Source organism: Bacillus rossius, chromosome 7, assembly GCF_032445375.1.
Source record: "Bacillus rossius redtenbacheri isolate Brsri chromosome 7, Brsri_v3, whole genome shotgun sequence".
In the NCBI taxonomy this organism is placed as follows: Eukaryota; Metazoa; Arthropoda; class Insecta; order Phasmatodea; family Bacillidae; genus Bacillus; species Bacillus rossius.
The window spans coordinates 60,204,439-60,221,647 of record NC_086335.1 but is presented as its reverse complement, the minus strand read 5'-3'; the positions used below and the strand labels follow the sequence as shown (position 1 = coordinate 60,221,647).

The 17,209-nt window shown below is 36.1% G+C and overlaps 1 protein-coding gene across 4 annotated transcripts in view; it reads right to left on the bottom strand.

Moving 5' to 3' along the window:
* Positions 1 to 11,871, bottom strand: part of LOC134534142 (RISC-loading complex subunit tarbp2) — a 31,251-nt gene extending 19,380 nt beyond the window's left edge. Inside the window, exons 1-3 of one of the 4 annotated variants that reach the window (XM_063372255.1) lie at positions 11,721 to 11,871; positions 7,245 to 7,395; positions 1,355 to 1,472 (exon numbers count right to left, since the gene is read on the bottom strand). In XM_063372255.1, coding sequence (XP_063228325.1) covers positions 1,355 to 1,472; positions 7,245 to 7,389 — 263 coding nt within the window. In that variant the 5' untranslated portion in view covers positions 7,390 to 7,395; positions 11,721 to 11,871. Of the gene's footprint in view, positions 1 to 1,354; positions 1,473 to 7,244; positions 7,396 to 11,374 lie in introns of all 4 variants that reach the window. The other 3 variants (XM_063372252.1, XM_063372253.1, XM_063372254.1) reach the window with 3 other exon arrangements.
* Between the last annotated feature and the right edge of the window lie 5,338 nt (positions 11,872 to 17,209).

Below are 17,209 nucleotides of genomic sequence, written 5' to 3'. Positions count from 1 at the left end.
TATAAGAAGAGATAGGTGTGCGACTCGACAACGCCAAGGTTTTTTCAGACTTTTTTCAGTGCAGAGGCTTTCTGGAAATTTTCTGTATATATTCTCATGATGTGAAAGTAGAATTTGTGCGTTTCCCACAGCACTTATCGGATGAATAGAACGAGAGACCGTAAAGCCGGCATGGACTTCTGGTAAGATTTCCTGTAGTGAAATTTGTTGTGACTGGTTGCTTTGTGAGAGCTGTGATGTGATTGGTCGGGAAGGTGACGCACCTGCCTCGTTCTCTTCTTGATGTCGTCCGAATAATTCGTGTTTGGCAGTGGCTCCAGCCAAAATTAAATGATATGTGCTAAGTAACGAATTTCACGGATGTGGTCCAGGCTGCGCTGGTAGGTAACCTTGTTTCGGACATTTAAGTTAAATTTTCATCGACAACAATCGTCGGCACTCGGCCCATGAGGGGCTTAAGTGATATTTTGCTGCCCTCCCAAGGACACTTTTGTCCTTGGCTTGTACTGTCGACGCCAAGCTACTTCAGGACTTATCTGCAATAATTAAAGTGTGAGTGAGTATTAAGAACTTTTTTCCGGCAACATCAAAATTAATAAACATTCACGTTTTCGAACAGGGAAATTCTGTTCGTGTTGTTACGAGAACTGTGTGGATCTTTTATGAAAATATAATGGCAGACGGTGTGTTGTTTGTGCAGATATAAAAAATAAATCTAATTAAAAATTCTATTAATTCTTTTTCATCAGTAAAGAATGCCAAACTAAATTCATACTTAACCCAAAAATTAAAAACATCAACAGAATTTTTGGTGAACATCATAATTTATTATTTATGAAGTGTTTATGAATGTTCCACGTCAGGTTGTCTTAGCCACTCCGATCTCAGTTGTGACAACTTCAGATGTTATTAACATAATATATTTTAATTTATTTTATTTTCTCTGATATTTTTCTTCGAATTTTTTCCCTGAGATATTTAATTCTTCAAACAATAAGGATTTGATGGTATTTGAGGATTTTATTAGGCCACCTTCTGATTTCACCACGTTATACACCAATTAAACATATTTGTATTTTAACTACGATTTTAACATGCACAAGTTTGTAAAAAACTAATTTTTACTGAACCTACACTTAAAATGAGACCATAAAACAGCACACTGCAGTTTTTTTTTACTAAGAAGTTTCTAAGGAGAAGTACTAAAAATTTAAGTTTTCAAAAAAAACTTCTCTGGAGAAACAAACAACATAAACAGTGACAAAATTGAAGAAAGTAATGTAAATTAATTGCTAACTTCTAACTCTTCAAAGATTGCTTGATTATAAAAATTTAAAAAAAAATCTGTACATACATTTCTGGAATCAAGTTGTTCCCAATTCCATCTTCAGTACCTTCGACAACAATTTTGTCGAGAATTGCTTTTGCAGCTGCATGTTTTGCCTCTTTTTTTGATCTTCCGATTCCCATTGCTGAAAAAAAATTAGAGGAAATGAACAAAAATATTTTCTAACTCAAAATTGCACCACCTCTAACTAAGGGTAAGATATAGAAACATGGCAAAAACTTGACAAAAACTGTAAGTATAATTTTCAATGTCATCAGAAACATAACTTTCCCTCTACTCCCTAGAAACCTTAGTCTCTCAGATAAAAAAAAAATAAAAAAAAAAAAATTAGAAGTGCTGGTCAACAAAATTTAATACCAATAGCAATCAATAGCAAACAAATCAGTGGATAGTGAACTGGAAAAAAAAGAAGACAAAGCCACACAGACAGACACACAGTAACACACACAGGCACAGACACACAGGCACAGACACACACAGACACACACAAGGTTTTATAAGGTATAGGCCCAGGAAATATGGAGATGCAATACAATTAGATTGAAGTGAATTAACAAGTACAGCCCTGAACACAAAATCAGCATTCAACATTCACAACCATAACTATTAGATTAATGTTCCTGCTACTAAAAAATATTGGCAACAGTAAATTGACAAACATAATATTTATATAATTTATGTTCTGCAATACTGATAGGATATTGTTTAGCTTTTAATTTAAAGAAGGTAAAATTGAAAGACTACCAAATATTTCCATATCAGTCAAGTAATTTATTTTTGGCCTTAAGGTACGGCCTCACACACCATGTTCATTTTTTTATCACCATTTTTTTGTCAATACTTTTATTTAAGAACTATTTATAAAATTTTAACGTGATACACCCTTGTATTTGTTTATGTTAAAATATTTGTGACATTTAGTGCAAGATGGTAGGTGTAAAAGATTTGTAATTACGTATTATCACCTGCAAAACTCTTGAACACCATTATATTACACTACGTAAATATCTGTCAAAAATATTCTTAACAGAACAAATGAAAGGTAACTTTTGAATTAAAATTAACCAAAAAAGTCCTTATATAAAAGTGATAACAAAAAAATTAAAATCTACACGGTGTGCAACATCGAGTCTGTCAACAGCAAGGTCATAGGAGACAGTAAAAACACAACCCAGACTAAAAATAATGGGAAGGAATTTGGCCATGTGAACTATATCCCAGCATTCGACTGGAAAGATACTGGAACACCAAGAAAAATCAAAATCAGGATGGAAGGCAGACTGTGATTCGAACCACGGTTTTATTGAATGAGAGTCCAGTACCTAACCATCACTGCACTATATTGGTACATCTAGATTCCAGTACAGGGTAAATGGCGACCCCAGGTGCCACATTGGAACCACCAAGCTTGTTTGTTAACATTAAAAATCTTATTTTGTCTAGTATCTGTAATTATTATAATTTTTATATTAAAATTAAAAATGAATATCAGATTATTCTCTTATAACAGGAAAATGTATTTCCAAAATACTCATTAATTTTTTTTTTTACAAAATACAATGTTTCAGATACTTTCTAATAAATGGTTATAACCTCACAAAGTAGTGACTAATTAAACCCATTTATGCTCTCTGGTGTATAACTGGCAACAGAGCATACTGAAACAAGGATGGTGCTAATGAAAAAAATCATGCACTGGAAAGAGAAAGTAAATGCTCATTTAAATTTACACGAAATCTAAGGATGAGAAGCGCCATATAATGTAATAAGTCACAGGTAGAGACCAAATTTTACGGTTTTATTTGTAGCTCAATTTAGTTTTTAAAACAGAAGTATTCTGTGTTATTGTTTTTATTTTTATAAAATTTTGTAACACATATTCCACCAAAATGGTGGTAAAATTTATATTCTGAATTTTTTAAGACAAAATAATTTGTAATAAATTGGTCTAAAAAAACAGATTCCTGAACAATAAAAATAAATTAGCGAGTATTTTTGGTTTAAAAGTGATCCAATAAGAGATGCACAATAACACAAATTAAATTAATTTCTCTGATCCATGCACATCGGTACAAGTTTTTTTGTCAGGATTTGACATTCCTTGAATTTATGATTTAAATTAAATTTCATTAATTGCTACTAAATTCTATGACTATATGATGTATTAACTTGCATTTTTGTGTTATGCCATGCAGTGTTTTGACTTGCTCGGTGTTTTGGTTTTATCGCAATTCACCATATGATCTTGTCCCTGTTCATAACTCATAGTGATCTAAATAAGTGCAGAGAGCAAACAAATTACTAAATATATAAACATTAGATGCACACAGAGCAGCACTTTCACTTGTTTACCATCGCATGGCAGTATTTGTCCAACTGCCAACTGGCCACAGTCTTCAATTTCTGAAAGTACGTATTGCCACATCGGGAGGAGAAAAACAATGTGTCAGGACACAATGACAAATTGCTATCACATAGAAATTTGATTCGCGGCCTCAATGAGTCACTGCCTGCAATTTCCAGATACCGGAGATAATAGACATTCTATCAGCTCGAGGTAGTTCAGTTCTCAGATACTTTCACGTCCTGCATTCTTTTTTTAGCTCCTCATATTGCAAGTTGCATGCATTTCTGCAATGGTAACAGTTAAAAAAAAAAAAGTCTAAAAATGGGTTTGGTTATAAAAATATTCACTATCCGCCCATGCTGCACTGCTATTTAGCTTTGCACATATGTTAACTATGTTGATATTAGAAACTAAACAGAATTCTAATGACAGGCCCATCTTTGCTAGTACTAAATCAAGCACTGACACAGCCTTAAAACTCCAATGACACAGACACGAAGGAAATCCATCTTCACTCAAAATATTAAATGATGACCTAACATTTTCACCATGAAATAGAATATCCACACTTTTTGGTTTCTTTTAAGTTTCATTCTTGCTAAAAATGAGAAGGGCCTACATGATGAAAAAAAATCTGTACCTCAGTACCTACTAAGGGCCGGTATTATGACCTCCGGCTAAATCTTCAGGTTAGCTAGCCCTCAGGTTAGGCTAGCCTCCGGTTAACGAACGAGGGGTGTATTATGACCCATACTTAGCCTGCGGTTGGCTAACCGGAACCTGACGAAGCGTGTGGTGTAATAATGGGTGTGTTGGTAATGAAATAAACCAGAATTTGGTAACTTTTGTTGCAAGACAGTTTTTTTTTCTGGTAGAATGTTAGTCAGCTGTTTGTTTGTATTATGATTCGGAATGTTTACAGCTGCAGTAAAGAAATATGCCACGAACTTTATCTTGCAACAGATATAATTAAATTAACCAAAAACTACTTCGACGTCAAACCTGCTTTGTATTAAACCATAAAATTACAATTTACGATTCAAAACCGTGTGTTTTCAACTTTACTCTTGTATTGAAACTCATGATTTTGTTAGGTTATATATTAAGCCAAAACTAAAGAAGTAATTCTATACAAACAAATAAATACGGATGACATTTTGCTAGAGAACACTTATTTCTTTCATAAATTTCTTTCATAATCAAATAATATAGACCCTGTTTCGGGAAAATACTTGTCTACTTTCATTTCACTGGTGTAGGTTTCATTTTTGTACTAATAGTTTCGTATCACGTATCCAAATTTATCCGATCCTGATGGAATTAGTTTGTGGTATAGGATGCTTGCTGTTTTAATTTAGTAGGTCGAGAGATCCTAGACATATTCACTGGGGAAATAATATGATTGTAAAATGTATACGAAATAAATACATTTTTACAAGACCTGACATAATTTGTTTGTATCGTGATATGTTAGGTATTTTGAGTTATGTAGAGGATTTTTCAACATTCTAAATTAAAACAGCAAGTCTAATGTAAAACAAGAACAACATATAAAGGGTCATGCCGATAGGATCAAGGGATAAACTTGGATACGGGAAACAGAATAATTCCAGTGCTGTTTTCGTTTTGTAATTGCGTGACAGGTAGATAATAAGTACCTAAAGATTTGTAAGATAGGGAAGGGATAATTGGGTAACATTTATTTTCACATTCAATTGTATTCATTGAATTAGAACCACGTCTGAAGTTGTATGAAGTGCATTTCATTCCCGGCATATGTCCACTGTATTACGAATAAAAATTCACAGATACAACTTCCACGAAAACACGAATTTATAGGTAATAATAACCCTCGTTTTGGAATTATAAAATTCACTTATTTACACATATTCTTAAGCAGGAACATTTAAGTTTATATACATTACATACGTTTATGAACCTCGTGATCAATTAAAGTCAAATAATAATACACGACTCGACGAGAATAGAAAAGCGTGACTACACTTTCATGCCATATAATTTTTAATAAAACTTTGACGAATAAGGCGAAGCATTTTATATTTAGTAATAAATTATTCCATCGCATCCTGCAAATATTGAATAGAATTCCTCAAATAGTCATCATCACTATCAACAACTAACCTCGCCTGATACATCGCCATTTTATTTTCTGTCGCTTAGCCTCCGGTTAAGCAAATAGTGGCCGGTTCATCCACCCGCTAGGTTAGCCGGAACTTTAACTGGAAGGTAGACGTTAACAGGGAGTCATAAAACCGAAATAAGAGCTAGCCTGCGGTTAAATTTTAGCCGGAACTTTAGCCGGGGGTCATAAAACCGGCCCTAAATGAACCTCATTGAGCATTTTTAAAGGTGCATAAAGAAAATGTGTTTTTCATCAACCTCCATAAATACATATGTCGACAAGAAGGATCTTATGATTAATTTCTTCCAAATGAAAAAATTTTTCCAACAGCCACAGGTACATAACATTGTAACTGGACTTGCATTTATTTGATTTAACTAACACTTTGCACTTAAGATCTTATAATTCTAAATCCTTTAGAAATTATTTTAGTGATATGTAATGCTATGGTTTGATAGAATATAAACTCTTTTAAGACAAAATCTGCAACAAAACCAAAATCAACAACTTTGAACTCTAGCTCTGTGATACAGATATTTGTCCTTTACCTCTAGATGTATTTCAGTCTGTCTCTCAGGACTGAACTATCCAATGAGGAAATAACTTGGCACGTGCTATTGCGCTGTTACACAAACGTCTCAAAGATTTTCACCAGAATTTGCATGGAAAGGAGATGTAAAACAACTAGAAGAAACAAACCCATCTGCAGTGCAAACTGTTCTGGGTTGAACCTTTGACTTTCAACACATGGAAGTGTACCCACCGGGACTAACCAATTATCACAGTCTAATCTACACTAGACAGACAGTAGGCCTACTTACATGGTTGTCAAACTACATGTTGACTACATTAGGACTCTACAAATCCTTAGCACCAGGTCACCATGACGCCTAACTTTATCTTGACGGCAACTAACTTCTGCCAAGACGATACCAAGATATAACTTAACAGTGGTTTTGAAAACATCAGCAACTCTAATTACTGATATTAACAAGTTTCTATGTAGGTAAACATTTAATACTTTAGTGTTAAAATAAAATTAAAAAATATAGCCACTCACAAAAGTATATTTTTTTTAATGCTGGCTCCTAGATTTTATTACTGGCGCCAAAACTTTCAGAGATTTTGTATAAGCCTGTATTACATGATTACTATTTACTACATGATTGTCAAACTAATAAATTTTTAAAGATAAAGTTTTCCAAAAATCATCCCTTCTCAGTTGGCAGCACTGATTTAGAATATTACTATGACCACGGGTAGGTTATAAATTTAAATTAAGTAATCAACTGAATAATCTTACACGATCATGTACTTTTCCAGATTAAATTACTTTGAAGTTACTGGTAAAACTGTGAAAATCTAATACATCTCTATTCTAAAAAAAAAACACCAAGTTGACTCACCAACAATATCTGCAACGGTGACTCTGTATCGAAACGTCGGTTCATGAATGGCGCCCTCAATTTGCACCAGTTCATACTTAGGAGTGGTGCCCCGACGACTCAACAGCTCCTGCAGAACGGAAACGGGAGTTTTACCGACTGCCATTGTCACCTGAGGAAAAAATCAAGTTTACAAAGTTAAAAACCCCAGGTTCCAGTAGAGTACGAACATGTACAATGTTGCAAACCAAAACATTGGGTCATACATGTACAACAAAATACATTACTTAAACACTGGCTCTCTGGCCCAACAACTTGATACCTTCCGGTAAACATGTATGTTAAAATTTAGAGGATCTACATCAGTTTAGGTGAATAGTCTACTTGGGAATTTTATAATTAAGAATTTACCAAAACATATCTGTCTATACCAAAAAAATATTGTAAATATAGAATGAAAATTAAGTTATGTATTCTAAACTAACTCTGAAAAATGCAAAAGAAGAGATTTTATTTTTTCTTTACAAGTTTTATATGGAATATTATTAAAATACTAAGCATATGAATCTTAGTTGACGCATATTTAATTCTTAGGCAAATTTTCCTGAATGAGTGCAGTGGGCACAATTGTCTAACTTAAGAATTTTATTATTTTTTCCTTAAATAATTAACCAAACAATAAATGCAGCAGTTGGGCAGATTGACAGATATGCCCTCCTAGATTGTGTCACTCAAGCTCAGGAAGCCAATAGTGGAAAGGATTTGCGGTTTATTACAAAACAAATCAAAATTCAATTTAATGATTGCACATTTGCAATATTACCCGCCAAGAAAAATTGAACTAAAAAACCATAATTTTTTTTTGTTCAGTAAAGTCAAACTTAACATTTTCACCGTGTTTACATTTCATGTATTGATGACACATGATATTTTTCATACATTTCACTAATGTGTTACACATTGCTAGCACCTGGCTGGTAGGAAGAAACTTTAAGGGGTCTGCCTAGTCAAGGATGTATCTGCGTTCGTGAGGCACAATGATAAGTGCACTGCTCGCTGGTGCTTCTAGCTATGTATCGCCTCTGGGCGTAGGGCTTATAACTGGTGTGGTCTTCTCGTAGTGCATAGGGTGCCATGCAAGTCTCTTGAGTGTTGTCAATAAAATGTACCGCAGGTTTCATGCCAAAAAAAAAAGTAGTATTCTGAAAACACACGATTTAGACATTTTTACTTTTAAAAATTATTTGAAAACAAAAACTCATTCTGCCTCTCTGACCCCACTCGGATATTTTAAGCAGCAGGTTTTAAATAGTTTTTTCTGGAGCTCTGAACACTGTACCTGTACAAAGTTAAGCGAGTTCTTAAGAAGAGATCATAGGAAAAAATAATTTACATTAATAATGGTCACAAAACTGTGAGTGTGCTGATGGCATAACCACCCACAGGCAGCATTTTTATCTTCTGTATCTCTCTTTTGATAAATACATTATTTAAGGGCACAGCCTGCTCGACAAATAAGGTATGGAAGTGCGAAGCCCTGTAATTGGTACTTATTGCTTATCCAGTGTATATCAAAGTTTTATAATTCATATTTTCAAAATCAAATATATTTTGGTTATGGTACAGTTTCGCATCACAGACAGATTTAATTGATTAATTTATATAATTCACAAACACATTCAACAAATTACTTTATTTAAAGTTTTTACTTCAAAATACAATTTGATATGTTACACAGAACAATTGCTCCCAGGATCAATGTTATTTGAAGTTTCATACATATTTTCAAAATCAACTGTATTTTGGTAGTTCTATACCTTTGCATCACAAATACAACCAATTACTTTATTTTAATATTTTACTTTAAAATACAACTGGAAACACAATAAGGATTATTGTTTCATGTAGGTAGTTTATGGTTTTCCTAGTTGATTTGTAAATTCAAAATCAATGCATTTGAATCACAACAGTTATAGAGCCTTCAAAGTCAAAACGATACTGTTGTAGACATTATCAATATTTTTATCTTTTGATGATTGTAAGGTTGAGTACGCAGTGGTGTTTTTATTAATTCTGTAAATATGACAGATATTTGTAATTAATTTTAACTTTCCATCAATTTAATGATTCAACACCTTTTTGGCATATGTAGACATCATTGCATTAACGTTCTCTTAAAGGATGTGTTTTTGTGATGTTATCTCAAGGAAGCTAAGTGTTTGTTACGCAGTTTCGCACTGCGTAACTATACGACATCCAGGCAGCGCCCCTGGCTATCTGATGGATACCACCCGCAGCACAGGGGCGCGCAATGTTCGATTCCTGCGCGCCGGACGGCAATGCATCGGGGCCGCTCGGGCCGCTTCGACTCTGCCCGGCTTCGCGGGCTTCGTCCGGAACAACCAATGATGACGTACTTCCGCCCGCGGGTATCCAGACTGTTCCTCGGTCGGGCCCCGGCGGACTATATAAACCGGCCCAGCCAACGCTTCTGCAGGCAGTCTCCGACTGGCCCAGCAGCATGAACCTGCAGTGACTACCATCTACACCACCGGCCTCCTCCGTCACGCTGCCCGACGACGTGGCGACCGCTTCAGGAAGAAAACGGTAAGAGACGCCGTCAGAATCTAAGTCCGTAAGGGACTTTGAAAAATTTTCAACCCAGTAGAAATATTACAAGTCCACGAGGGACTTAGAATAAATTCAAGCCAAATTAGTTTGGACTTAGAATTTTCGCAGAATGAGGAAACAGAAAATTTGCCTCGTCTGTAGAATGAAGGGAACTGTCTCGTGAAGGTTACGGGATAAGTAAAGTAAATGTTTGACTGGTGTTGAAAGTAAAACGGCAGTGGGGCAGTGTGGCAAGAGACGGAGGAGAGGTCGAGTACCGCATAATGTAAAAGTGTACCAACTTGCAATACGTTGAGGCTTACTGTAACGTAACCAACGTAGTTTTACGTAACGGATTCGACTGAACTGTTTTAAGTTCCCGAACTACACGATCAATGTAAGAGCACTCCTGTGTGAACTTCAGTACGCAGCTACTTCGTAGAACGACTGACGAGGCGAGTAAAGATAAAGACTGCTCGCCGCAATATTGGCGGGGCACCACGGCATACCGCTGTCAGTAATCAGGAGACTTTTGAATACGACTCGCTGACTACAAGTGTGTGTAAGAACGTAAACATTTTAAGTGTCATAAATTTGGTATTGAGACTTACACCAGAAACACTGTTTAATAACTTTAAAGAATCAGACCACGATGAGAGAGAATGTATTTCAAGTTTAATCGATATTTCTTTATTATCTGGGTACACTAGTTACAGATAATATTTAACTGTACTAAAAGCGATTTCATGTCAGTTCTCCTTAATTATTTTCTTTTACCTTTCTTATTCTCTACTTGTAATTTGATATGTTTGGCAAAGTTAAATTCATGTTAGTACAGTTATTTAACATAATATTGAATGTGCCAAAAAACTAAATGATTTGATGTTCATATTTTCTGCTAATATAATTTGCTGTTTGCTTTATAATAAGGCGTTAATTTAATGTGTGTGAAATATAGATGTGATCCAATATTGTTAATTATATTTTTCTGTTCACAGACATCGTGGGCACTTGCTGTAATCGTCAAAATAAGAAATCAGAAGGTTGTCATATCTAAAAATGCGTGTATTGAAGGATGTGATGTTATTAAAAGTTTTGTTAATAAAAGCACTTTTGTTTCACGAACTTTAGAACCACTTTGAGATTCCACCCCTTGTCCTCCTGCCCTTCCGGACTGGAGGTAACATGTTTGCACTTCTATATAATCATAACTAGAATAAAAAGTTAGTTAGGTTAGTTAAATAAATATAAAATATTTGTAAGTTAGGTTGGTTAAATAAATATAAATTATTTGTAAAAGTACTAACGTTTAAAAAAAATTTGTGCTTTATTTTCTCTGGGAGGGGAGGTTTTTGCATGTCTAAGTAACCATACCTATAATGAAAGGTTGGTTAGGTTTCGGAAAGCAACATGGTAATTTTACAGCCATAGCTTGCGAGTAAAAAAATTTAATAAAATGCTTAATTTTTTAAAATGTCTTTTTATCCTAATGATTTTGAAAAAAATAAATATTATTGCGATATTACAATTTAACCACGTACCCAACACTTTCAAGAGCTATGTGGTGAAGTTATTTGAAAATTTTAAGAACAAACAAAATGGGACGTAAATAAGATAAACTACTACTGTAAAGTAATCAAACGTCAAATCCTCGTACTGCAATACCGGTACCAAGAAACGGTAATCGATTTTCGTAAAATTTAAACAACACATCAATGTAAATACTAAAAGTCGTGGTTTGCTCCTATGTAATTACAACCACAATACAAAACCCAAATTTTTATATGACGTTAATACAAACCCTTTACTCAAGAAGTCTTTACTTTACAAGTTTCAATACCGGTAACTCTAAAACAAAAAAAACAACTTAATTCACAGAAAACTCACACTCAAGAGCAAAGTGAAGATATACAGGTAGTTTTATTCACACTCTCTAATTTAACCTCGTTTACTCTCAAAACGCTATTTTACGTTGTAATTGCCAGAAACGGTTTGGGGAAGGTCGTTTTACTCGCCAGGTTAAGATGCACTATTATCGCGCACTAGACGCTATTTCTCTTAAGGAAGAGTTAGAAGGCCAAATGTTTCCATAGTATTTTGGTGCGATCGTCTGATATTGTGTTTTGTATCATTTTGAGCGTAGTTTCAATTTTTATGACAATGGACGCCTTAAAAAAATAATACAATCAAACATAATAATGTTTATGTATAAAATATTTTATGTAGAGTACTTAATTTTTATTTACATAAATATCTACAATTATAACATGTTATGTGAAAACTATAATTTCTTGAGATTTTTTTTGAGGTTTTATTAAACCTTTATCATTTTGTTTATTTTAGGTATTGCTAAAGCAGATTCACCTTCATACGAATATTAGTTTTTTATTGAATTTTTCTTTCTCTGCAATTTTTTTGCCATATGAAAAAAAGTGTCAATGCATTTTATTCACCTCTATGATTTCCATCACATGTATGAGTTTTACCCAACGACCTAGGTCGTTGGTTTTACCCAAGTTTTACCCAAGCCTAAGGTCAATAGATACCTTGAATTTTACCTACTCTTCCTGGCCTAGGTTCATTTGCTCAAAATTCTTAAAAATTCTAGAGACCAAAAGAGGCAACAAGTAAACACATCGGAAAGTGTGTGGCTTCGAAAATAATAATAATAATAATAATATTTAAAGCCAATCTTAGCAGATCCTTCAGACAGCTGGCATGCTGAATTACCAGTTAGCACCAAGAATAAACACCATGATAAGAACTACTTTTTAAATAGACAATTAAATGTTGCTTTGCCACCTCACTAGGGCATGTGTTACAGTGTGCGCGAACAAAGAGCATTCAAGGTGCAATGTAGTGCAGCCCAGTGCCACACCGCATACAAATGGCTACATTATCTTATCAATTAATGCCTGAGTGACAGTCGACTAGGTTTATTTTTATGAATTAAATTATGTAATATTATAATATCCATAATTATAAGACATTGTTTCATTGGCAACATTCATCAATTAATTATTAAGCAAAATAATTAAATTAGTACGATTTCACTAAAACATGGCCTTAACTTCTCAACAGTTTTAATGCACATTTTTGCAGGAAACTGGCTCATAGTGGCGCATGACTGACTATTCGGAGCTCGGTCGTATTTTAATCCATCACCATTGGGTCAAAACACGTGTATTGCACTGCCGAGCCTCTCAAAAAATGTTTTAACACATCTTTCCATAATCGCGTAAGTTTTTATTGATCCTTTATTCATCGGCTTCATGGCTAGACCCTCACAGCTGGCTTTAACTCACCAATTGCATAACCTAATTATTTGTGTTATCTTTAAAAGATTTGTGCAATGGGAGTGCATGACTTGATGTAAGTTTTTGGACATACGCCATTGCTAAGAACTTTTTCTGTTTGAAGAAAAACTAATAAATAAAATAAATAAATAAAAATACTCAAAAAAAGACAAAAACACACAAAATTAAGCAAACAATTGCTGTTGTCAACAAGGATATGAACACCACAAAATATTCCGAAACAGGAATATGCTGTGTTTCCGTACCATGTGCGTCTCTGCCTGAGGACGGGAGCAGATAACAGTTCCCGAAACGTCGCTTGTTTCTGTTTAGGTAAAACTATTGTATTTGTTTGTCTTTTCGTTTTGTCATGTTTTTTGTCTCGCTTCAACTGTTGTGCTGAATTATTTTGGGTTTCAATATTTTTGTGTTGTCATCATTTGTGGGGATTTTTTCGTTCTCTTAGTACATTTTTCTTTGTTTTTCTTTGTTTGTTTGCTGACCATATTCCTGTTTCGGAATATTTTGTGGTGTTCATATCCTTGTTGACAACAGCAATTGTTTGCTTAATTTTGTGTGTTTTTTGTCTTTTTTTGAGTATTTTTATTTATTTATTTTATTTATTAGTTTTTCTTCAAACAGAAAAAGTTCTTAGCAATGGCGTATGTCCAAAAACTTACATCAAGTCTAATTATTTGTGTTCGATGGAGGAACGGTTTTATATTTGACAATATCAATTGTTGTTTCATCTGCTCGCACAGATATTACAAAACGACGAATCAAGCGGTAAAATTCTCGAAAATACCTTGTCGCGCCCCTGCCTGTTCTCCATTGGAGGTTGAAGTCGCGGGTTTGAATCCCATGCGCCGACTGACTAATTCGTTGATCTCATGAGGGTCACATGGCTAAGAACAGGGGAGCAGTTGCAAAAAGGGTACCGCCTCCCACCCACCACCGAGCTGTTGACCACTCGAGATGCCATGATAAAGAACTGTAACATGACTTCTGAAATAATAAACAGGTATTATACTATGCCCACTACCGATGGGGTTCCCCACCCAGAAGTCTATCCTGGATCCGCCCCTAGGTGCTTGCGCCGAGGGCCCCTGTAGGCACACATATCCTGCATGGCCACCACATGGCTTGCATATTAGTCCTGGAATAAGTTAAAGTTGTTGTGAGCATTTACACCTTTAGTCCATAGGTGGTCCAGTGCAGACTAAGACCACAGTATCATGGTTGTGATATGACCAGCAGTTGTATTTCAATTTTTTTTTTTGGGGGGGGGGGGGGGGAATCATTTTCTATCAACCATTGTTGTTACCAGAGGCAACATGCAAATCAGTGAAATTGGTATGGTGGGCACAATAATTGGCAATTTAGTGATCATCCCATCCTATACATTATTCATAATCATACTGGTAGGCACCATGTCTTACTGCACTGTGCCTAGGGTATCCTTAGATTACCCTATGTTCCAATGGCCACATGCATTCGTCCAGGAGTACCACTCCAGAGATGCCGGGTTCCAGTCCTAGTGTGAGGACTCATGTCCTCCAGTGTTGACAAATGATCACTATTCCATGAGTTACTCCAGGGTTTTGTCTGTTGCAATCGCCTATAGATCCTACTACTCATCTATCATCTGTAATTATTTCAGCATGAGGCTATCACATTTGACACAGTCATCTTGGGAATATCCCCTGGGGCGATTCTAGGATACAGTGAAATTTTTCCAGTGACTAACTTCTCCACCGACGCCATGTGTTTCTGCATCTCACAATAAAAAATATGACTCTACAGAGTTTATCTACAACTGGCTACCAGCCAGTCGGTTCATATGTCAAGCATGTGATGGTCTGTGGATGTAAAAGTATTGTCCAAGCCACACAGGAGTCGATTTAAGTAGGTAGCCGATTCCAATACTTAATAATGCCTGGAAAAGTGGCACTCTTCAATGTTATCAGGGGCTAGTAAGAATGCTTAACCAGCCTGAAGTTAAACTCCTGAACCTTGGTGCACAAACTCTATGCCTTAGAGCAATATTTGTGTTTTTTATTGAACTTCATAAATGAATATCTGGTGTTATATTAATAGAGATAGGCCTACACTATGGTACCTACCTTTCATACCTTGTCATAGCACGATGTCCCTGGATGGTGAGAGGGGCACAGGCGCTCACTTGGGTTGGTCGTGTACTCAGTGAGCTGCTGGAGACAGACAGGAGCTGGATGCTGTGTTTGGAGGGAAAGCTGGCGAGCAAGCGTGCCTCGACCAGGCAGCTGCCAACCCGCGTGTGTGCGTGTGCGCATGTTCTTGTCTGTCACCACAAGAGGCTGACGTCGACCAGGGCTTCGACCCAAGAGCATGTTCAACTCTACTTCATTCCCGACACTTATCCATCGTACCCGACATCGCCGACATAGGTACGTGTGCGTGTATTTCAAACAGTGCACCACGACCACGGCCGACATCTGGTCTTACAGTGCGACATCCCCGGTGCTAGTCAAGTGTTATTATGTTGTCATTTGTAATTGCCAATAAAGTATGTGTTGTGGAATTCCATGCATTTCTTGGCCACATACTGATCATCTGAACTTGGTAGGCATGTGGGATGCCTTACGAGCCCAATGTGGCATACTATGTCTATAGCATTCCTGATGCTAAGAGCGGGCTAGGTCCTGGTCAGGTAGTTCAGATAAGGGGGGGTCGTATCTTGCTCCCACACAGGCGACGTCACACCCTGAGAGGAGTATTCGCCGGATCTGTGTGCCCCTAAACATACGGTGGCGCCCACTTAGAACTTGTCTAATCGAAACAACCTTCCGAGCTTACAATTGGCTTTCCTGCAGTGGGGCCTTTTGAATAACACTTGACTCTCCAAACGTGTGGCTTATTTACGACAATTGGCCGAGACCAGTCTTACAAGGCAAAAATGGTGTCTGTGCGACGTCCTCTAATATTTAACTTTTTTTTATTGATTTTATTATATGTTTTCACTTGGCCCCAAGTGTAAATGTTTTCAGGTATTTAATGATGGAGCAATGTCATGCGCAAGCCTTTCGGAACACACTACCATTCGAGCGATTTAGATTTGAACTGAGTACTAATCACGTAAATACTTGTTACTTAATTGAAAGAGGTTTTGCTATGTTACTATTATCCTGAGGTAATTCGAAAGCTTCCTGCGGCCATGACACCTTGACCCCTCCTCCGTCTCTCTCGACGAAGTAGGAAGTAACCATCGAATCTTGAGAACTTAAACATTTGTATTATTAATCAGTTGGCATCTTCTGCTTGTTTTTATTTCTTAAACATTTTATTTTCATCTTCGAGGCCTATTTCAAATAGTAGACTGTTTTACCCAATAATTTAAGTCTAGTAATGGACAATTTAAACGACACAAGGAATCTTAACTTCTAGACTAGGTCATGTGGTGCCCTCGTTTGCACCTAAGACGATTAATTGCAGTTGGCATTTTTACCTTATTATTGTGAGTAGAGATGTAGTTAATTTAATTTCTCGAGTGGAATACTGCGTAAATAGAAACTATTGACATCGTCCGGGCCTACGGCCCCCTGTAAGTCCGATATGCCACCGCCCAAACACCATCCACCCTCCATTCAAACCTCCCGCCTACCCGTGCGTACGTGTGCGTGCGTGTGTGCTCGCCCGGCAAGAGGGCGCTGTCGAGCCAGTGCGCCGTACCCCTAAAAATATAAGTATATGTAATTGTGTTGTTTGTTTTTATATCCCCTAAGTGCAACATGACGGCAGATCGGCCGGGAGGGTTTTATGTACTTTTAATTTTTAACTTATATAGTAAAATATCATAGCGTTTCCGGACATTCCCGAGGAAACCCGAAGCCAGACAATAATTAAATTTAAATCTACATAGTTATAATTTGTACAATCTTTTCAATTCATTCAAAAATTGTTACATAATTTTCAACGCTTTATTGTCATGTTAATTTAATTTCCCGTGGCACGAATTCGCTAATATCTTTTAACGGTAATTGTTTCGGCGGGAGGACGCCATGTTAGTCGAGCGAGCCATGACCTCAGCCCAGGCTACCACCA